This window comes from Peromyscus maniculatus, chromosome 3 (genome assembly GCF_049852395.1).
Source record: "Peromyscus maniculatus bairdii isolate BWxNUB_F1_BW_parent chromosome 3, HU_Pman_BW_mat_3.1, whole genome shotgun sequence".
NCBI lineage: Eukaryota > Metazoa > Chordata > Mammalia > Rodentia > Cricetidae > Peromyscus > Peromyscus maniculatus.
Window position 1 is genome coordinate 112,784,608 of NC_134854.1, and position 23,209 is coordinate 112,807,816.

Consider the following 23,209-nt stretch of genomic DNA (forward strand, 5'->3'; position numbering starts at 1 on the left):
TGGAGCTTGCAAGACTATAGGGTAGGTGCCCTCAGAGGGACTGAGACCCCGGAAATGGGTCTCTCATCTCCCAGACAAGCCATGAAGCCCATCACTATCTACACTTTAGAGTCACGTGTTCCGCCCTAGTGCCCAGGGACAGCATAGCTGGGCTGCTGAGATAAGGGACCCCCAGGATATCTCTGATATCTGGGCTGAGCCCTTCACTGCGTATCCATCTGCCCTCCCTCCCCATCATCCATTGGTGCTTGGACTTAATAAATGTCTCACGTATCGGTTGCTCAGAGGACCCACCATTACTGGAGACTAGATCCCCCTGCCCCCGAGGCTCCCGATGCTCACAGCATCCTTGGAGTAGCCCTCCATGCAGCAGAGGCTGAGTACTAGTTCCAGGTGGGTTGAGAGGCCAGGTGTGTCTTCGGGGTTTCCAGGCCACCCCTGGCCACCCTCACCGGTCCCAGCCAGTGACAGAAACTCAGGGAGGTGGGCAGCCTGCTGAGCATCCAGACTCCGTCGATAGCTCTAAGTATTTATTGAGTTTCTGACCACCTGCTTGACCTCTCAAGGGGCCTCCAAGCCAGCTCACCACCAGCTGCTCCCTGGGCCTCCCCTCCCCTCCCGCTGCAGGAATTCTAATGATCTGCATAGTGATTGGTGCTCGGAAGTTCGGGGTCAATCCTGATAACATCGCCACGCCCATTGCAGCCAGCCTGGGAGACCTCATCACGCTGTCCATCCTGGCCCTGATAAGCAGCTTCTTCTACCGGCACAGAGGTAGGGGAGGCGCCGAGGAGAGGAGGGGGCCTACCCAGGTCACCCCCAACCTGAGCGGGAGCTGGAGCGTCATCCTCAAAGGAAGGAGTCAGGGTGCTGTGGAGCCCAAGCCTGCAGATGGGGGCAGGGAGGTGGGGGAGTGGGGGGCAACCTGAAGTCACTCAGCAAGTCCAGGATGGCTGGAGACACTGAGTGTGGAGGGAGCTGAGCAGCTCAGGGCCACAGATGTGGGGCTGTCAGTTTCCGCCCAAGGCTGCTCCGGCGGCGGCGGGCGTGTCTGCCCTTCAGGCTGGGGGCGGTGGAGAAGGGTGACCTGGTGCTGACCGTTGTTGGAGGGAATGTCTGGCACAGCTCAGTGCCCTGTGGGAAGAAGGATTCATTCGGAGGTTTGAGAAATAACCAGTGGATGCAGACTACTCAATGTGGCCTCCACTATACTCTCTGGCCAGTCTGGACTGAGTCCTGTCCGGTCCTGTTAGGAGACAGTGAGGAGCCTTGGAATCAGATAAGATGACCTAGTTGTACTTCAGGCCAGGCTGAGTTTAAAACAAGATTTGCATAGGAGTTAGTTATTTGCATTTGATTTGCAAAGCAAATCAGAGCGCCATGCCCCCTCCCCTCTCCTCCCTGCCTATGCTCAGGAAAGCAGTGGGCCTGACCCTAGGAGACAGGTCTTCACTGACTGGGGGGTGAGTTAGCCCACAGCGGCCAGGAGCAGTCAGGAAGATGCATGGCAGAACTGGATGGCGGGAGCTGGATGGCTCCTGTCAGAAGTTACGGAGACCTGGACCGCCCTCCCAAGTGTCTTGTTCCTTCCTGAGTGTTAGTGTCCTGCCTTCCTTCCGGCTCTGGGGATGGTACAGAAGCTAGCCGTATTTACCGTGACGCACTCTGTTTATAGCTAGCCTGGGGCACCTGGGGCAGACGAAGGGACCACAGTTGTGTGCTGTGGAGAACGAGGAGGGGGTGTCCCCAACGACACCACCCAGAAAAGGAGAGTGGGACACAGACTGTGCATGGCTACCTAGCATTAGGGGCTGCTCAGGAGGGTAGGAACAGGATGAAAAGATGATGCTAGAGCAAGTCGATGTTCTGTGCATATGTGGCAGGTGGAGTCAGAGGAGGCTGGAAGGTGGAAGCTTTGAGGGCCTCGGCCCTGGGCGAGCGGCGCCCTGACATCCTAGCTGGAGGTGACTCTGGGACATGAGCAGCAACCAGGCCAGCCTGATCCATGCTCCACAATAGTATGGACTGTCTCAGCCAGGAGAAAGCTTCCTCCCGACTCTGCCCCTGTGGTTATGTATCCAGTAGCTGCCTCTTGGCTCCTCTGGGCTTCTTTGGTACCTCCGAGCAGGACGATGGAGACCTGTCATACACGTGCAAGGCTGACACCTGCTCAGTCTCTGGCCTCGAGCTGTGTATTGTAGCATCGGGTAGGGAAGCCTGATCAAGGTTCTTGACCATTGCCAGGACGTGAGAGAAGTGAGGGGGGGTGGCAAGATAGAGAGGAGCCTCTCCAGCTGCTTCACAGTTGCTCTCTGGCTGTGATAGGATGGCCCTCTAAATGGCAAGTGCCTTGGTTCCAAACTTAACCTCTTGATTGCCAAAGGCCACACCCCAGCCAGCGCCCATCTGCCAGCCTTGGCCATATGAACTATGTATGTCTGCTTTCCCTCAGAAACGTGGTATCTGACGCCGCTGGTCTGTGTCGGCTTCATGGCTCTCACCCCTCTGTGGATCTTCATTGCCAAGCAGAACCCGCCCATCATGAAGATCCTGAAGTATGGGTGGTTCCCCATCATCCTGGCTATGGTCATCAGCAGGTGAGCAGCGTGGAACAATGACCCCTCCACTCTGTGACAGAAACGCCTGACGGAAGCAACTTCAGGGAGGGAAGGTTTATTTTTCTCACTATTTCAGAGGGTTCGATCTGTGATCATCTGGCCATGTGCTCTTGTGGCCCCAGGAGCATATCCCAAAGAAGTGCTGTTCACTTCAGAGATGACCAGGATACAGGAAGAGGCCAGGCCAAGATGCAACCTCCAGGGAGTCACTTCCCTAGTGACGACCTCCTTCTAGCTAGGCCCCCACCTCCTGCCTTTTACCACCTCCTCACAATGCCAGATTATTAATCCATCAAGGGATTGATCCATCCATCAAGCCAGAGCCCCGGTGATCCATCATAATCAAATATCTCTGAAATGCCCTGATAGACACATGCAATACTGATCACTTGGTGATGCTAATCTGGTCAAGCCAACAGTCAAGGTTAACCATCACAGGCCAGGCAAGGTACCACACACTCTGGAGGCACAGGCAGGTGGATCTCTGTGAGTCTGATACCAAGCCTGGTCTGCATAATGAGTTCAAGGCTGGCCAGGGCTACATAGTGAGACCTTAAAAAAATAGCCCTGACAATCTTGTCAAGTTTACAGACAGACAGATCATTTCAAACCATAACATCGCACTGTCACTCCCAAAGGCTCACCTCTGTCTTACAATGCAGAATTTGTGCAGTTTAACTCCAAGCATCCCCATAGTGCTAGCAATTCCCACGTTATGCAGCAATCTAAGCTCAAGGTCTCTTCTGAGACCCCAGACTGCAACTTCCTTCCTCATGTTAGTTCCAAAGAGCTCAGGACCATGGTGATATCGGTGACTTCATGCCTCTGGTGCTACTTTTCCCTTCGGTTGCTGTTTTTGAGACTGACAAAAACGCAGGACAGTGTGGTTTAGAGGTTTCAGTACATGGTTGGTCGGCCCTGTGCTGCTGGGCAGGGCACGAGGATAAGTCGCTGTGTGTGGAAAGCCGTCCACGCCATGGTGACCATGAGGCAAGGGCAGAGCAGGGTGTAGCCCCAGGGCCACATCCCCAGGTGGCACAGTCAGAGGTGTGCCTCACCAGTCTACAGGTGTTTCTTAACCCGGTCAGGTTACTCAACAACTTCCTCCCTCCCAAGAGCCCTGCAGCACTCAAAGTGAGGGTGGTGCGGGTGCCCTGGGGCCGGGTCTGGTGTGGCCCCGCCACAAAAGCTGTGCTAAGTCCCAGTGTGAGTGAGCCTCACACACTGCACTCTCTGAACCCCTCACTTAGGCCCCACCCACTCTCCTGAAGCCACTTAAAGCCACACAGGAGTGCTGGCCGTGGCTGCCGGGAGAGCCGAGGCTGGGCAGAGCGCGGAGAGCTGCATAGCCCAGCTCCATGCCCTGTCCTGGTGCTGTGGACCTGAGACTCCTGTGCAGGTGTCTGAGGGTCACCATCGCTGTGATAAAACACCATGACCAAAGCAGCTTGGGAGGGGAGGGTTTATTTCAGCGTATAGCCTACGGTGCTAAGAGAAGTCGAGGCAGGACCACAAAGCAGGAATCGAAAGGCAAAAACTGAGGTAGAGGCCATGGAGAAGTGCTGTTTTTTTGGCTTGGTCCCCATGGCTTGCTCACATTGCTTACTCTCTCCCTCCCTCCCTTTCCCCTTATCCTTCCTTTCTTCCTTTCCTTTCCTGTCTTGTCCTGGAACTCTGTAGACTAGGCTGGCCTCGAACTCACAGAGATCTGCCTGCCTCTGCCTCCTGAGTGCTGGGATTAAAGGTGTGCGCCACCACCTCCCAGCTTCATATTGCTCTCTTATATACCCCAGGGTAACCTGCCCGGGGGTGGCACCGCCCACAGTGGGCTGCGCTCTCCTGCATCAGTCATCAATCAAGAAAATACACCACAGACTTGCCTACGGCCAGTCTGATGGAGGCATCTTCTCAATGAAGATTCCTTCTTCCCAGATATCTCTAGGTTTGTGTCAAGTTGACAAAAGTCTCCAGCACAATAGGCTTCAGGGTCGGTCATCCTGGCTGCAGGGAAACAGTTCTCACCCATGGTCACTACCCCGCCTAGCTGTTGGTGGGACCCAGAGCTGTGGGGTTGGTCCCGCCATGTTTTCTGGTAGGAAACGTTGACAGGGACTGCTGTGGTCCATTCTGTCATGTTCTAATACATATCTCAGGGCAAAGAGGCTATGGTTCAGTTACCTTAACTCTGGGGTTTGCTTGTTTGTTTGTTTTAGCTCTTTGGTTTTGGGGGCCCACAATCCAGCTCCCAAATAAATACACAGAGACTTAGTCTTACTTATGAATGCCCAGCCTTTTCTTAGCTTAAATTTTCCCATGTACCTTTTGCTTCTGGGCTTCTGCCTTTTCCATTTTGTAGATCTTTCTTTACCTCTTACTCCGTTCCTGGCTGCGTGGCTGCGTGGCTGCGTGGCTGCGTGGCTGCGTGGCTGGCCCCAGCATCCTCCTCTCCTCCTTTTCTCACTCCTCCCTCTTCTTCTATTTATTCTCTCTGCCTGGAAGCCCCGCCTATCCCTCTCCTGCCTTGCTATTGGCCATTCAGCTCTTTGTTAGACCAATCAGGTGTTCTAGGCAGGCAAAGTAACACAGCTTCACAGAGTTAAACAAATGCAACATAAAAGAATGCAACACATCTTTGCATCATTAAACAAATATTCCACAGCATAAACTAATATAATACATCTTAAAATAATATTCTACAACACTTTACCCCTACAGTATTCCAAGGCTACTGACAAATACTGACCTACTTTCTCTAAGGCTCTACAAAGTCTGAGAGGTAGAAAGGCATTTCCTAAACTCCAGCTTCTGGTAGAAGCAAGGTCTTTGACAGGGGGTTGGTGTCTCATCCCATGACGGAGCCTAGCCAGGAGGACCCATGCTGCTCGTGGCCTTGGGAAGGCTCTTATTTCATAATGGGTTGCCATCATCCAAAGGACCTTCTGGAACAGCTGAGGCTTGGAATAAAGATGGAGACATGATATGAGGAGATGGCTGGGTTGCAGCAAACGTTCTGTGTAGGGAAGGGATGATGTTGACCAAGCCCAGGAAGGTGGCCAGTGGGTAGTTGGCCGGGCCACTCTAATGTCAGCTCCATTCTCTCCCCAGTTTCGGAGGCCTCATCTTAAGCAGAACCATTTCTAAACATCAGTTTAAAGGCATGGCTGTCCTGACTCCCGTCATATGTGGTGAGTGCTGGGTGCCGCTCCTCTTGGGGGTCCCTGGACTAGGTAGGGACTGAACACCAGTGTGCAGCTTCAGGTTCTGAGGGGGTTGGGCAAGCTGAGCCTGAACAACCTACAGATCTGTTAGGCTGGGTTTCCTCAGATGCAAAGGATCTGAAGGGACCCCAGAGCATATGGGGAGTGAAGCATACCGATTTTATTGTTTTTTGACAGGTTCTCACTTTGTAGATCAGGCTGCCCTAGAACTCTTATGTAGCCCAGGTTGGCCTTGAACCCACGGTGATTATCCACCTCCCTCAGCCTCCCTAGTATTACAGGTGTGAGTACCAGGCCAAGTCTTCTTTGTTTTAGAGTCATTGGTGGCATTAAAACTCAGACATTTCTGTCTCCACCTTAAAAGTAAAGCCCACAACAGTAGTGGGTTTACTCTCTGGGCCTGGCAACAGCCAGCATGACTGTGTGACGCTGCGCCTCAGCCCCCACAATTCCCTGCGGTCCTGCACGGACTCACTTCCTTTCATTGCCTCACTGCCCATGGTCTGCAGGCATTTGGGTTGTGACACCCTGACTCCTGGCTGCTCAGAGAGAAGTCAGGCAGGCAAGGTGCACTGGACAATGATGGAAGTGGTACTGCGGGAGGCCATTCCTAGCCTAAAGGGACTTCCACCTGCCCTGTCCTTCTGGCCATGGTGGCTTGTGGGAAGCTGGATCCTGGTGACCAGGGAGCCGACAGGTTAAGAGAGGTTGAGAACTGGGGTAAAGCGCTGAATCTATAAACATAACTAATTAATTTCTTTCCTTTCTCCTTTTTAAAGTTGTGTATGGTCAGGAGAAATGAATGTCCAGCCATCCTTTCTGACTGCAGGTTGATGGCTTTTCTCCACTAGGGTCATCCATGTGGCTGATCTCAGACCCTGACACACACACACACACACACACACATGACTGTAGACGGACTTTTTTTTGCACCACCAGCCCCAAGTAACAACACGGAGACTTCTTAGTAACTGTGAAAGCTTGGCCTTTAGCTTAGGCTTGTTCCTAACTAGCTCTTATAACTTAAATTAACCCATTTATATTAATCTATGCTCTGTCACATGGTGTTACCTCTCTTTGATTTTGCACCTTCTGTTTCTTCTCCATCTGTCTGCCCTTCTTCCCAGAGTCCTCTCTGTTCCCAGAAGTCCCACGTATACCTCCTGCCTAGCTATTGGCCATTTAGCTTTTAATTACACCAGTCATAGCAATACATTTTCACACAGTGTACAAATATCCCACAACATTTACCCCTTTTTGTCTAATTAAAAAGGAAAGGTTTTAACTCTAACAAAGTAAAACTATATACAATAAGAACAAATATCAAGTAAGAATTACATTCACAATGTTTAGTCTACATGTAATTGGCAAATTGAAAGTACTGTATTATCCTATCTTAGTGAGTCAAAAGTTTTATACCTAAACCATTTTTATCATAACTTGTATATCACTATACAAGTTTTTAGACCTAAAAACATCTTTTTAGATAAACAACTTAAGCTTTCATGTTTCTCAACCTTATAAATTTTATATCTCTTATGTAAGTTTTTTTTTAATTTGGTAACAAGGAAAACTGTATACTATCTAGTCTTCAGAGACCCAAGAAGGATATAATATTCCCTGAGTAAACAGCAAGTGCACAGCAAGCAACTTCCTAAACTAAGAAACAACAGAGACATCTGGCTGCCCGGACAGTCACCCCAAGGTTCCTCTGCAACATTGGGGCATCCATCTTCAGCCTGTGGGCCTAGACTATCTGGCAGACTTTTCTGTGACACAGGAATTTTGAAGGACTGTCCTACCCTGTCTTGGCAAAGTTTGTCAATTCCTTCTTCTGTGTCCTGCTTGTCCAAATTTGGACAGTATTCTGTCAGCAGTCGGGGCAAGGGCAGCCTCTTTGCCCAGTGGCAAACTTTACCACACATGCAAACTCCATATGGAGGTTCTTAAATGCTCACCATCATCTTTTGAAGTAAATTGGTGCTGCCAAGAACAGGTCTGTCTCATTGTCATAAAAAGCCTTATGTTATTAAAACATTTTAAATGCCATATTCCATAGGTCTCTGAAGTGTTTGAAGACCATCTAGCTATTTAAAATATATTTCTGTTTAACTTTGAAAATGTACTTAACATGACTATAAGTTTGATTGTTATAGATTACTATTAACCCATCTTTCTTTATTATTCTAAATAGGTTTCAAGGGCTAAGACTTTACATTTTTAAATGAGCTGCATAGGTACAGTACTTTAAACAAGAGTAGAAACATACATATAGTATAACAAAAATAACCTTAAATTTGTACCAATATACAAAAACCTATATCAGTATAAAATATTTGAGACTAGTGGTTGTTCAAAAATAAACTCCACAATCCACCCTTTTATACCATCATTTCTCCAGTATATCTCCTTTTTTCCCTTCAGAAAGAGATCCCTGAATCTAATCTCCTTTGTTCAGCTTTTTCCTTGATCATGACCAATAACAACTTGTAACCAAGCCCCCTAAACGATGACAAACATCCATCACCCACCAAATGACCAAAAAACATCCACCTCATCTCTTGGGGATGTAGGGATTATGTTCTCTAGACTGCTTCCTGTTGTTTGCGGGGGGCAACAGCATCTTTAGGGGACTGTGAGAAAATTGGGATAATGCTCAAGTCCTGGGAGAACTAGCAGTATTATTATTATTATTATTATTATTATTATTATTATTATTATTATTATTATTATTATTATTTTGTTTAGTTTCTGTGTGATGGGAAAGTGCAGGGCTTGTCTGAAGTCTTGGCTGGAGCAGTCTGTGAGGCTGGACCATCTCAGCTAGCAGCTTTGAAGTTGTTCTGGATGTAGAATTTTGAGAAAACTGCAACAGAGGCATTCTGAGAGGCTGGATCCCCTGGGCTACTTGTCTTCACATGGCCTATCTAGGGAAAGTTCCTGTGTGGCTGCGGACCCTTGTCAGGGACAGGCACTGTCCTCTGCCAGTTCCCAAGAAAAGGCCATGTCCAGCTAGGCCATCTTATGCTGCAGGGCTCACAGCCTCAGCAAGATGTCTCAGAGTTCCAGGGTGTGAACATGCTCGTGGTCTTCTGGGCTCCTGGTGGCGTCCTGGGTCCTATCATAAAGACACCCCTTCATGCATCCATCCATACCTCTGGGCATGAGCATCTGTACTATTCAAGGCCACATCCACCCATCCCCCCCCCTCCCCCGCACAGGACCATCCAGGGTTTTTGTTGTTGTTGTTTGGTTTGGTTTTTATGGCTTTGCCTGTTCAACTTCCCTAGGCTTAGAGACTGGCTGTCAGGGTGATGGTGCTCACAGGATCCGGGGCACCCTCTCTCGGTGCCCAGCGAAGCTGAGTGGGAAGAAAAGAGGAGATAAGAAATACTATGTAGTGACAGCATCCTGGGAAAGCAGTGTGCAGTAAGAGAAGCCAGAGGTTGGAGCATGCTGTACCCTCTCTCCTCACAGGTGTTGGTGGCAACCTGGTGGCCATTCAGACCAGCCGCATCTCCACCTTCCTGCACATGTGGAGCACACCTGGGGTCCTCCCCGTCCAGATGAAAAGGTTCTGGCCTAACCCATGCCTCATTTTCTGTTCCTCAGGTCAGTCTGCTGTCTGCTGAGGTCATAGGACCATATTTATTTCCCAATCCCTTCTTGTTAGTGTGATTTTATGGGGTGTGTGTGTGTTTAATGTTTACAGTGGGAGATCTCGCTGTGCTACCCAGGCTGGCCTTGAACCCCTGGGCTCAGGTGATGGTTCTCTCACCTCAGCCTCACATTTAGTGGTGACCGTGTGCACACACTCCCATGTTCTCCTAACATCACCTTCCAGCTGGGAAACCTTTTCTGTGTTATTTCTGCATCACACGTTTTACTCAATTCTCACTGTTTACACATGGATTTCCTGCAGATTTTCTGAGTGTTCAGTCCAGCTGCCCTACGCGGCATGCTGCCACTACAAACTGCATATGCTGGGGTGTTCACCCACTTCACACCTTCCTGTTTAGGCTTTCTTTACATGCCTTAAAAAAAAAGAGAGAGAGAGTTGGGGCTGAGGAGATGACTGGGTCCGGAAAAAATGCTTGCTGTACAAGTGTGAGGACCTAAGTTCAATCCCCAGAACCTACATGAAAAAACAAAAACAAAGCCGGGCGGTGGTGGCACATGCCTTTAATCCCAGCACTCAGGAGACAGAGGCAGGTGGATCTCTGTGAGTTCAAGGCCAGCCTGGTCTACAGAGCAAGATCCAGGACAGCCAGGGCTACACAGAGAAACCTTGTCTGGAAAACAACAACCAAACAAAACAATAGCAACAACAACAACAACAAAGAGCAGGCATGGTGACCCCACCTGTGACCCCGGTGCTGCGGGCAGAGCTGCGTGAATTCCTGGGGTGTGCTGGCCAGCTTCAGGCCATTCAGTAAGAGACACTGTCCAAAAAGTAAAGCAGATGACTCCTGAGGATAACACACACACACACACACACACACACACACACACACACACACGCACGCACGCACGCACGCACGCACGCACGCACGCACGCACACACGCGCACGTGCACGGAGTTGGCTGGGAATGTAGCTCAGCTGACAGTTCACTTCTCAGCACCACATGAAAGTGGGTGTGGTAGTGCACACCTGTAATCCCAGTACTCGGGAGGTGGAGGCAGGAGGATCATCCTGGGCTGCATGATCCCCTTCCCCTCTTTGTCCCCCAAAACTATTTTCTCTGGAGCAGGAGACAGAACCCTAGGGCCTTGAGCATGTTCAGCGCGTGCTCTGTCACGGAGCTACACTGTCCCTAACAACCCAAACCACACAAACAACTTGCTTCTGTTGGTTGACGTTTCCAGTTCATTGTGGTGGTGTTGGAGTGTCTGAGTTTGTCCAGTGACTTCCCTGCCTTTTCCTGACAATCTCAGGAGGGCAGAGATGACTTCTGCTGTACGACTGTGTTTGAGAGGGCATCACACCCACTGGCTGTAATGCCCACGTGTATGTGGTTGGGTCTGGGTGGGGTGGAGTCCACTCACTACAGATCCTTAAGTTCAGAGAGCAGAAAAGCAGAGCTCAGAGCTCGCTGATGTCTCAGCTGCACTGACAGGTCAAGGTGGGGGAGCCCCCAGGGGGCCCTGCCAGTATGTCACCCTCCCCAGGTGGCCCCCGGCTTCTTTCCACCTTAGCTGCTGGCACAGTCTGTCTCCCACTCCAGTGTCGGACCTCATCCTGTGCCCCTCCCCACAGGGGTCTTTAGACCCCAGGGGGGCTGCCCCCACTTGCACACCCTTCCTAGCCTAAGCTTTCTTTTCTTTCTTTCTTTCTTTCTCTCTCTCTCTCTCTCTCTCTCTCTCTCTCTCTCTCTCTCTCTCTCTTCTTTTTTCTTTCTTTCTTTCTTTTTTCTTTCTTTCTTTCTTTCTTTCTTTCTTTCTTTCTTTCTTTCTTTCTTTCTTTCTTTTTTAAGTATTTCTTACCATATGAAATGAAATGACCTTCCTTCTGTGTGTGGCCAATTACACGATTCTCATCTGTGCCCTCCAATGTCAGCCCCATGAAGGAAGGGAAGGTCAGGACCGAGTTCCCACGTAATAGAGTGCCCCACATCATTGCTGTTGGCGGATGAAGGAGCTTGGCTGCCTCATTGGGGGCTCTTCCTTTGCCAATGGCCCCTGCAAGCAGGTAGGTATTGTGATCCTCTTGATTCCATTCCTTCTAGAAGTCAACTCTGTGTCAGCTCGAGTCCTGCTCTTTCTGGTGATCCCAGGACATCTGATCTTCTTCTACCTCATCTGCCTGGTGGAGGGCCAGGCAGTGACAAGCAGCAAGGTCTTCGTGTTGCTATACCTGGTGGCAGCCATGATCCAGGTGAGGAGGAGAGTGGCAGAGACACACAGCCTTCACGTCTTCTTAGCCAGCATCAGTGGTCCCTGTCCCGTGGGAGGTACTGAGTAGAGTTCCTGTCGTACAAAGATGCAGCCAGCTCGCTCAAGCCCAGCGACACAGAGGACTTGACACAGAGGCCACTGTGCTGTGTACCACACACCTCACACCACGTCTCTGCTGCACACTGCACACTGCATGTTGCCCGGTCATACCGCATCCTGCACACTTCCCTCACTGTGCACGGTACTCTGCACGCCACACTCATCAGAACGCTGGAAGAGCCGCTGTGGGTGCCTTGTGTTCTGTGGAGGAGGCTGAGCCGGCTCTTCTTCCCCTCACAGAAGCCCCTGCTTTGCATGGGACCCAAGGGCACGTATAGCGTTCCTTCCAGGCAGGATGGCATGTGGTCAATGTGAAAGAGATTAGGCTGCTGCTCCTTTGAGAGGGGGACTCAGCACTGCTGAGATGCCCTCTGGCTGACGTCCCCTAGAGTGTCAGCAGAGGGGATCATAGGCACTGTGGCAGTTTCAGGACAATACACTGAAGTGTTTCCTTGTCACGAGACTTAGGCAAGTCCATGACTTTACCTAGAGGGAAGGAACAGGGCAGGGACTGGCTGATAAGGACCACAGTGACTATGCGCGACCTGAGTAGGGCCATGTAGACTGCTCCTTGGAAGCTTCTAGAAGGGCTCGCCAAACCTCTTGAGGGGGGAGGGGTTCAAGCAGAGAGGGTCCTGGCTGGTGAGTGACAGCAGGTCCCTGTGGCACTTCAGAGGCCAGGGCAGGACCCAAGCACTAGCAAGGGCACATGATGGTTGAGTCCAGAACCTGCTGCGATGGCCAGCAGCAGTGGCCAGCAGCAATGGCCCAGCACCAATGGCCAGCAGCAGTGGCCCAGCAGCAATGGTCCAGCAGCAATGGCCAGCACCAATGGCCAGCACCAATGGCCAGCAGCAATGGTCCAGCAGCAATGGTCCAGCAGCAATGGCCCAGCAGCCATGGTCCAGCAGCAATGGTCCAGCAGCAATGGTCCAGCAGCAATGGCCCAGCAGCAATGGTCCAGCAGCAATGGTCCAGCAGCAGTGGCGAGCAGTAGCAATGGCCAGCAGCAGTGGCTCAGCAGCAATGGTCCAGCAGCAATGGCCAGCAGCCATGGCCCAGCAACAATGGTCCAGCAGCAGTGGCCAACAGCAATGGCCCAGCAGCAGTAGCCAGCAACAATGGTCAGCAGCAGTGGCCAGCAGCAGTGACCAGCAACAATGGTCAGCAGCAGTGGCCAGCAGCAGTAGCCAGCAGCAATGGCCAGCAGTAGTGGCCAGCAGCAGTGGCCAGCAGCCATGGCCCAGCCCTGTTCTTCAACAACCTGTTTTGAGAATCGATTCAGACCCAGGGAACCTGGTCCACTCCCTCAAGAAGTATTGGTCCATTCATGACCTTACCATTTCTCACTAGACCTCAGCTTAGAAGGGTCCACACACACACACACACACCTCACCACCACCACCACCACCACCACCACCACCACCACCACCACCACCACCACCACAGTGGATCCCCCCATCTCAGTGCCACCACAGTGAGAACCAGACTTCCAGTACTTGTCCAAGACACTCAGGTCCCAAGCAAGGCTGGAGAAAGGGAACTGACTGGGGTTGACCCGTCGACCTTGGTGGCATCCTTGGAAGCCAGCTGGTGCTCCTGGTTGTCCTTGCGCCTCTGACTTGTCTTTTACCTCTGTCTGCTCTTCCGGCAGGTAGTGATCCTGCTGTACCTGGCAGAAGTGATGGTCCGGCTGACCTGGCACCAGGCTCTGGATCCCGACAACCACTGTATCCCCTACCTCACGGGCCTGGGGGACCTGCTGGGCACTAGCCTTCTGGCACTGTGCTTCCTCCTGGACTGGCTGCTGACAGGCAGAGCTGACCTTGCAGAGCTGGTTTCAGAGCTGGTTTCTGTGCCTCCCTGACTGAGGCTGCCACCTGCAGGTCTCCATGGGGCTCTCCCTCATGTCCACAGCATCCCGCAGGCTGTTCCTCCTGCCGGGGCCTCAAGCTGCTAGATATCTGCCTGGGCGGTGGCCTCATCAGTCTGCCAAGGAGACGAGCACACACCTTGATTCTGAAGTTGGTAGCTGAGCCCGAGGTGCAGCCCTGACATCAGGAGCTCTGCTTGCAAGTGTGAGTGAGCACGTGTGCCTGGCGTGTGCGTGTGTGTGCGTGCGTGCGTGTGTGCGTGCGTGCGTGCGTGCGTGCGTGCGTGCGTGTGTGTGTGTGTGTGTGTGTGTGTGTGTGTGTGTGTGCTTGGTGTGTGTGTGTGTGCGCGCGCACGCGCACATAGGGCAGGCCATTCTAACCTGAAGATGCTGAGGAAGCAGCCTGTCGCTGCAACTGTAATTGAGCGGAGAAGGATGGAACTCGTCTGCGTCCCCAGGTCTCGGACTACCCATGCCTTGACTTTGCTGCCATCACTGGGCTCAGCCCCCTGGACCCACACTACTAGTGCCCTGGGCCCAGTGACCATGCACTTTCACCCCAGGCAGGCCCTGAGTACCCTCATCTACCCCAGCATTTAACCTTGTGGCTGCTTTCTTTTTATTTCCCCCTTTCTCTGTTTTATAGCAGAACCCTCTATTTAGGTTCTGGTGATCAAGAGACATATATATATATAATAAAGCATAGCTGACATTGTACTTGGTGGTCTGCGTCCTTCTAGGTGGGCAGGGAGGCTGTGAGGCTCGGTCTCCAAGCAGTAGATGACATTTCTCCAGGCAGTGTTTCTCATGGTGTGGCTGAGTGTACATATCACCTGGAAACCTGTGTGTATAGTACCAATCTTCCTCTGCCTGCCCGGGCAGCTCCCTGCTGGTTAGCAGACATCGGCTGAGCCTTCATGTTGGGGGACTCATTGTCCAGAATGTCCCTCCTCTTTTTTTGATTGATTGATGTGTGTGTGTGTTTCTGAGGTATAAGGTGATATTTTGATTCATGTCATCTTTTTATGATTTATTGTTTCATATGTATGAGTGTTGGCTTGCATATATGCAGAACCCATAGAGACCAGAGGAGGGCATCAGATTCCCTGGAGCTGGAGTTACAGGTGGTTTTGAGTTACCCTGCAGGTGCTGAGAACCAAAGTGGTGTCTTCTGCAAGAGCCATAAGTACTCTTCATCTCCGAGCCGTCTCTCCAGGCCTCCTGTCTTGTTTGTGAAGTGTGTTTACTCCCTGTTTCCCAGCTCCTAAGTCATGGGTAGGTGAGGCATGTTTTCCCTCAGCCATCAGATGTTACCATGGCTCCTCTGTGCCAGATGGTGCCCCAGGTGGACATGATGCCCAGGCTGGGGGTATGTGAGCGGCTCAAGGAGTGGTGGGAATGCAGGAGGAAGCCCTGGGCTGGGCACGGGGGAGGCATTTCCATCCGGTACTCACCTAACCTGGAGGAGGGCAGGCCTTGGGACGGCGTGAAATGAGTCGTCATCTCTGAGGAGACACAGGTGCTAACTGCATAAGGGAAGAGGGTGTCCTGACCCCACAGTGTGCCCTGCTCCGGCGTGCCTCCCATTGGCCACATCCAGGTGGAAGTTCAGGGCCTGGGGAGCAGGTTGATAGCCCACAAGGTCTCCCTCCTGTGGGCACAGAGCCAAGTGGGATGAGAATGGGTTGAAGGGGGGGTTGGGCACAATCCAGCACATCTGTGGGCCAGGCCCCAGGCTACCTGAGCAGAACACTCACCTCGGTCCTGAGGCTCGGATGGAGACACAGTCAGTACCACAGAGGCATTGAACATTGGCTCTGTCAAGTGAAAGCAGCAGATGGAGCTGTAGAATAATCCGGTGACGAGAGCTGAGTTTCCCATTGTACTTGCGGAGTGTGGTCTTGTACGTATTAGGTTTCAGATTGAACTTTCAATCATAACGAGGCTCAAACACGTCTTTGTTGGGTGAGATGGCAAGTGGGTGTGGCGGACGAGTTTGGCTCGCTCAACTGTGAAGCGTTGGATGTCTGACATGCAGTCAGATGTTGTGGAGAAGAATCACGCCCTTTCTGGTGACAACACCAGCTGCAGGTGGTGCTGTGTTCGGTGCCTCTCCTCGATTTACAGAGCACACATCTTAGGTGGAATGGTTTTACCAGGCTGAGAAACCTACAGCCAGATCAGACTGTCAGCAGGACCCAGACACCAACCATGGCCACCCCTTGGTGTGAATAAGACTTGGGAGGTCTCTTCTGGGTCTAGCCGGTTGTCTAGACCAGTGGTTCTCAACATGTGGGTTGCGACCCCTTTGGGGTTGCACATCAAATATCCTGAAATATTTACACTACAATTCAAAACTAGCAAAATTACAGTTATGAAATAGTAATGAAATAATTTTGTGGTTGGGGGGGTCATCACAACATGAACTGTATTAAAGGGCTGCATTAGGAAGATTGAGAACCACTGTTCTAGACACTGTTTTCATTCACTCAATGATCCAATTGAGAAATGGTCTTTCTGTTCCAGAGAACAAGAAAGTCCGAAACTATGATGTTTTGAATCCTAGCAGCTCCCGAGGCCACCTCTTAGTGGCCTTTCACCTTTCCAGCTTGCCTCAAGTGCCGAATGACTCTTGAACAGTCTGCACTGAATTCTTTGGTGACTTTTCCTGTAGTTGTAGGAGAATCGACTTTGATGGTTACTCTAGGTTTGTCACCATCAGCTCCCAATGTGGCCCAACCTTTGCTCCTCATCTTCAAGGCTCCCATCTCCCTGCATTGCTGCTTGGCCACTGCATTGTGCATCCTCAGAAGTTCCTGGGCAAAGGGCATTGGTGGTGTAAGTTGATCCTATCCTTAGGACTCATTGTGAATTTGAATAAGAAAATCGCACACATTTGCTTTGTGCCTAACATTATCTCCATAATCTAAAATAAATAAAATAAATTGCCTTAATTACTTTTAAATTGCTGTGATAAGATACCATGACCAAGGCAACTTAAGAGTTTATTTGGGGCCCGGCAGCAGTGGCGCACACCTTTAATCCCAGCACTCGGGAGGCAGAGCCAGGCGGATCTCTGTGAATTTGAGGCCAGCCTGGTCTACAGAGCGAGATCCAGGACAGGTGCAAGGCTACACAGAGAAACCCTGTCTCTAAAAACAAAACAAAACAAACAAACAAACAAAAAGAGTTTATTTGGGGCTTACAGTTTTAGTGGGTTAAAGTCCATGACCATTAGGGCAGGTGGCATGGCAGCAGGCAGGCATGAATGGTGATGGAGCAGTATGTGACAGCATACATTTTGATCCGGAAGAAAGAGACAGAATTGACTGGGAATGGCATGGGCTTTTGAAACCTCAAAGCCAATCCCCAGTGACACATCTCCTCCAACAAGGCCATACCTCCTAATACTTCCCAAACAGTTCCACCAACTGGTGACCATGTGTTCAAATATATGAACTTATGGGGGCCATTCTCATTCAAACCACCACACAATAAGCCATTAGCAAAAAAAAGAATGCATACTAAAACGTGATACAGCCACATTTATTAAGAAAGGATGGTAATCAGTGTCTGGTGTTCCTGGGATTGAAAGACCCAGCTTCTTCAAGGTGTCTGCTGACTTTGGGAACCAGGGTCTTGGGTGATGAGTGCTGAGTCTGACAGGCCAGAGGCAAAATGGGAGGGGCCTGAGCTGGACCTTAGGGACACGGAGCAGCAGCCAGCAAGTGGCTCTCCCAGAAGAGAACAGGAGAAGAACCAAGGCCATGAAACCCTGTTCCCTTCTGGACCAGTGCTCCACCCCGCTGGAGCTGAGTTGGGACACATGTGAGGAAACACCTCCAGAGACTTAGCTGTAGTTCTGTCTGGTGCTGTGACTGCTCACGATCTTTGTTTACAAAGTTGGATATTTTTTCCTTGTTGAGACAAAGTCTTACCTGGTAAAATTAAAAAGAAAAAAAAGGGGGGGGGTCAGGGAAATGGCTCACTGGATAAAGGTGCCTGCAACCAAGCCTGACAATCTGAGTTCCTTCTTTGGACCCATATGGTAGGAGAGAACCAACTCCCACAAGTTCTCTGACCTGCACATATGCACTTTTTTAATATTTTAAAATTCTTTTTTTAAGATTTTATTATTTATGTATGTATATGAGTGCTTTATCTGCATGTACAACTTTATGCCAGAAGAGGGCATCAGATCCCACCAGAGATGGTTGTGAGCCACCATGTGGTTGCTGGGAGTTGAACTCTTAACCACTGAGCCATCTCTCCAGCCCCCTGTACCCCCTTTAAATAAGTAGATGTACACTAATATATACTTTGAAAGGCAGGAGCTAAAGCTCAGTGGTCGAGTGCTTGCTTAGCATGTGGGGAACGCTAGCTTCTTCCCCCAGTTCTGCTAAAATAAAGCCCAGAGCCAAGTTTCTTGTAAGCAGAACAGCTGAATCCATCTTGTTAATTCCTCCCTCTGCCCTAGCCTGACTTTTATTAGCATGTGGTAATTCTGCTGTGGATGTTTGTTTAGATAAACTTCATCTTCTAGCTTTTGGTTATTATGTTGGCTTGACACAAACTGGAGTCCCATGAGAAGAGGAAACCTCAATCAAGAAAATGTCCCACCAAGATTTGGTACATCGTCTTGATTGATAATTGATGTGGGAGGGCCCAGCTCACTGTGGGAGGGGTCAGCCCTTGGCTGGTGGCCCTAACAGAAATTGTTACCAGGACATGGGGCATTGCTGTGACAAACCTGACTATGTTTTTTTTTTTTTTCCTTAGCACTATGGTGGCATTGAACTTTGGGCTGGAAAAGCCATTGAGCATTGACAGCTCAGTAGGCTGCTCTGTGGGAGCTGGGAAGATCAGAATGCAGAGAGCAGTGCAGATGATAGAAGCCTGGCTTGTGAGGTTTCACGGGGAAGTTTGAGAGTTTTTCAAAGGCTCTATCATGTGATTTTTCTTTTTAATTAAGAATTTGAAGTTGTGGTTGTCTGGGGCTGAAGAATAGACCATAATTATCAAGAAGCCATCACCATTAAAGTGGAACTTTTGCTTTACTGGGACAATGGATGCTGGCCAGCTAGGGCTGAAGAATTTGCTGTGGTTAAGCGACTGACCCTGCTGCATGATGCCAAGCCTCAGTATCTCTCCATGACCCTTTCAATCCTGGGGCTGCCCTGCTACTGGGGCTGCACATTGACCAGTGGGCCTCCCCCAGCCTCTCATGATGCCAAGCGGAGGTGCTCTCCATGACTCCTTCATGCCTTCAAAACGAGTACCACCTAGGCAATTCCTACACATCACCAATCCAAGGCAGCCTTGGTCCCCTCTGGACCACAGCTTCTGTGTGCTGACCCTGAGAAAATACTCCCAGGTTTACAGTCCTTGGTGATGCTGGTCTCATCTTAACCACAGCAGGTTCTGGAGCACAAAGCTGAGAGCTGGCATCCTCAACAAACGGGAAGCCGAGAGCTTCAGAAGGCTGGTTAGGCTTTGCTATCATGTTTCTTGTTGACTGGGACACACTGTGCATACCATAGAACTTGCAGTCACAAGAGGGCAGGCCCCTGGCTGTAGGCATTTGACAGTCCCTCTACTGTTGTGTGATATTTTGTTTGTGTTCTGACAAATAAAGCTTGACTAGAGATCAGAGGGCGGAGGCTAGCCATTAGTTAACCACAGAGGCCAGGCAGTGGTGGCGCACACCTTTGATCCCAGCACTTGGCAGGAGGAAGCAGGAAGATCAGGAGTTCAAGGCTTCCCTGGGCTACACAAGACGGAACCAGCCTAAAAGAGAAACCTAGCTGGTGGTAGTGGTTCATGCCTTTAATCCCAGCACTAGGGAGGTGGAGACAGGAATATAAGGTGGGTGCAGACAGGATCTCGGCACCCCATTCGGTCTGAGGATTTGTAGAGGTAAAAGGTTTCTAGTGACTGCTGCTCTGCTTCTCTGATCTTCAGGCAAGCTTTATTTTCCAGAACACAAACAAAACATCACACACCACTCTCATCTCCACCTCACCACCCCTACTATCCACCTCTTCACTTCCCCACTCTCTACTCCCATTGCCCACACTGTCTACCATCGCCATCCATTCCCTCCACCCACCCCTACCATCTCCCCACCATCCACTATAGCCCACCCCCTCCAACCCCACCGTCCACCCCCCATCATCTACCTCCACCCTTGTACACCCCCTTGCTCTCCCATCCGTGGCCAGAAATTTTTCATGTGTTATCTTTAAGTGTTGGCCTCGCTTCCGGAGGGACTTTTAAAACCGAGGATTCCTTGGTTAGTGTGCAGCTCCTGTGGGCCTGGCTGTCTCGGCACCTGTCACTCTCCACTTTCAAGTCACAGCTCTGCCTGGACAGGCAGCCTTGCCTTGGGTGTCTGCAAAGCCTCTGTCAGGGTCCTCTGGTGACATTTATTTCTCTTTTAACTCGGCTCTAGCTTCTCATGGCTGTGCCTAGCTGTCCGTGTTCTGTCTCAGTTCCCCGTATAAATGCTGCTGGGGAAACTGGCTGTTCTGTGCTGATGGTGTGTTGTGTATTTTTGGCTTGCGGATCTCTGAGCTTCTGGGCTTTGTGGATTCACGCTGTGTGGGCTTTGATAACCACACATACACCCATGCAGTGAAATACCGAACACAAAGAGCAGTGAGTGTTCACACCTCCACAGCAAGGGGGACCTGGGGGTCATCACAGGTGGACACAGTCAGAGGACATATAGAACACACCCTATGAATTTATTTACATACAACATAAAATACAAACGACTGTCCTGCCGACTGGAGGCTCACAGAGATCTGGAGAGAGGACAGACAGGCTCATCACAAGCACAGGAGGTCTCTGGTGGAAAAGGGGAAGTGGTAGTTTTGTGTGTTGTTTTAAGTCTGGAACTGTAATGTTGCCCACGGGCATTCTTAGGAGTTTGCACAGCAAGCCAGCAGGGGGCGCTTGCTGCTGTGGCTGGTTGGCCTTGTCCACAGACGAATGCCTGAGGATGGTCCTGCAGGCTGTCTGGTAAGTGCCAGCTTGGACAACAGTGGAACTGGAAGGCACGATATCAGGCTTTAGTATTGAGTCCTTTGGATCTAGTTTGTGTGAGTGTGTGTGTGAGAGTGTGCGTGTGCGCATGCTTCTGTCCCCATCTCTGCTCTCATTGCTCAACTACAGTGTCGTCTTTTTTCTCTATTTTCAAAGAGCTGGGTTTTGACTGATGATGTTTCTTTTTAATTATACTTATTGAGAGAAAGAAAGAGAGGGAGGGAGGGAGGGAGGGAGGGAGAGAGAGAGAGAGAGAACATGTGTCACAGTGTGCATATCAGAGAACAACTTTCAGGAGCTAGTTCTCTCCTCCTGTGTGGGTCCTGGGATCGAACTTAGCATCAGGCTTGGCAAACAAGCACCCACTAAGCTATCCTGCCAGCCCCGGATGGCATAATTTTAAAACAGATTCTACCATTTTACTATTTACTCAACGTATTATTTAATTGGCAATGGCATTTCTAATGGGAGGGGATGCCTTGATTTAGTTTGACTTGTGACTAGGATGTTCGAATGGTCTCAACGTTAGGAGCTGTTGACCTAAGCTGTTGTCCTTTCCTTTGTGAACTGACATGGGGCCCGTTGTCACCCACCTTCCCTGTGCCTGAAGCTGAGGCTGGGTGGCCTGGTAGGACCTTGCAAAGATGTGCCATGAGTTCTGCTTTCCAATGGTGGCCGCTGCACTGCTGGATACCTAGATGGCCCAGGTTACATCTTCATTGAGAATTTAGTTTGCACTATAAATCACATGATTTTGCATCTTGTTTTTGAGACTGCTTTCCACATCATTAGACACCAAGATGTAACTCCTTCTCTCTCTCTCTCTCTCTCTCTCTCTCTCTCTCTCTCTCTCTCTCTCTCTCTGTATGTGCGTGCGCGCGCACGTGTGTGTGTGTGTGTGTGTGTGTGTGTGTGTGTGTGTGTGTGTGTGCTCATGGACACCCTTATCCTTATGTTTATCAAGCCTTTCTACAGGCCATCTTATGTGTGCCTCAGAATAGGGACAGAGCAGTCCAGTTCTGGCTCTCTGATCCAGCACAGCCTGCCTGCACTTCTAATCCACACCTGCCATGACTTCATGGAAGGCTGGGTGATGGCTTCAACCTTGACTTCAGGATGGGACCACAGTTTCAATGTGACCACAGGAAGGTTTTCCCTCCTTCTCCTCCTCCTTCATTTTTTTTTTTTTTTTGGTTTTTCGAGACAGGGTTTCTCTGTGTAGCTTTGCACCTTTCCTGGAACTCACTTGGTAGCCCAGGCTGGCCTTGAACTCACAGAGATCCGCCTGGCTCTGCCTCCCGAGTGCTGGGATTAAAGGCGTGCACCACCACCGCCTGGCGGCGGCTTCTTCTTCTTCTTCTTCTTCTTCTTCTTCTTCTTCTTCTTCTTCTTCTTCTTCTTCTTCTTCTTCTTCTTCTTCTTTTCTTCTTCTTCTTCTTCTTCTCCTCCTCCTCCTCCTCCTCCTCCTCCTCCCCCCCCCTCCTCCTCCTTCAAAACAGACTCAGAGACTCTGCACAGGAATTTTAAATGGAAAGGCATGATGGAGGTCTCACTGTGCTATTGGTAATCAACAGAATATGCCCCAAACAGGCCCTTGCTCAAAGGAGACTCCCATCTAAACCTGCTGAACCCCAATCAGCCTACTGGTACATGGCTTGGAAACAAATGCATGTTTATTGTGTATTGTGTGTGCTACATGCACGCACACACACACACACACACACACACACACACACACACACACACGTGTGCAGAGGTCAAATGACACAGGTGTCATTCCTTAGATATCATCCACCTTGTTTTTGAGACAGGGTCTCCCCAAGTCCAGGAACTCACCAAATGGCCAAGTCCGCTGGTCAATGAACCCCAGGGACCTGTGTCTCAGCTTCCCCAGCACATGCTCCCAAGCCTAGGGTTTTTGAGGGTTCTGGGTATTGAACTCAGGTCCACATGCTTGTAGCAAGCACTTTCCTGGCTGCTCTTGTTAATGTCACTGAGTTTGATCAGAATTACTATGGCAAATGATGGCAACATACAAGCCAATCTCACAGCATTTTTCTTTTGACGCAAGAGTTGAGCATGTTCCCACTCAGACGTAGTGGCTCTGCTGCTGTTTTGAGCTGTGCATTTATACCACTCTTTAGTCTTACAGTGTGTCCTGGTCTCTGCTGCCTGCTGAGATAGGTGGCAGGGGGTTTATTAAAGGAATTGGTTTATGATGCTAGGGGGGCCTGTGACATCCCATGGTGTGTCATGTGTAGACTGGAGACCTGGAACCATGTAAATCACATGCCCGAGACCATGGGAAACCTGAGGTGTGACCTGTGCTCCTGAGCCAAAGGTTGGATGTGTCTCCTAAGATCTAGAATTCCAGATGCAAATATCTGGAGTCTGTATGAGGGCAGGGCATGTGTGCTCCAACTGAAGCCAGAGCCAGAGTGTGGCCAGTCATCTGCTC

General features: G+C 50.4%; 1 protein-coding gene across 6 annotated transcripts in view; it reads left to right on the plus strand.

The window, feature by feature from the left end:
* The window catches only part of Slc41a3 (solute carrier family 41 member 3), a 52,385-nt gene extending 37,964 nt beyond the window's left edge, over positions 1–14,421 (plus strand). For 5 of the 6 annotated variants that reach the window (XM_006972528.4, XM_015988840.3, XM_042273642.2 and 2 more), the window contains 6 exons: positions 628–774; positions 2,453–2,597; positions 5,724–5,803; positions 9,314–9,448; positions 11,564–11,712; positions 13,486–14,421. In XM_006972528.4, the coding sequence (XP_006972590.3) occupies positions 628–774; positions 2,453–2,597; positions 5,724–5,803; positions 9,314–9,448; positions 11,564–11,712; positions 13,486–13,698 (869 nt within the window). In that variant the 3' untranslated portion in view covers positions 13,699–14,421. The remainder of the gene's footprint in view (positions 1–627; positions 775–2,452; positions 2,598–5,723; positions 5,804–9,313; positions 9,449–11,563; positions 11,713–13,485) is intronic. The other variant, XM_076567330.1, reaches the window with a different exon arrangement.
* The last annotated feature ends 8,788 nt before the right edge of the window (positions 14,422–23,209 follow it).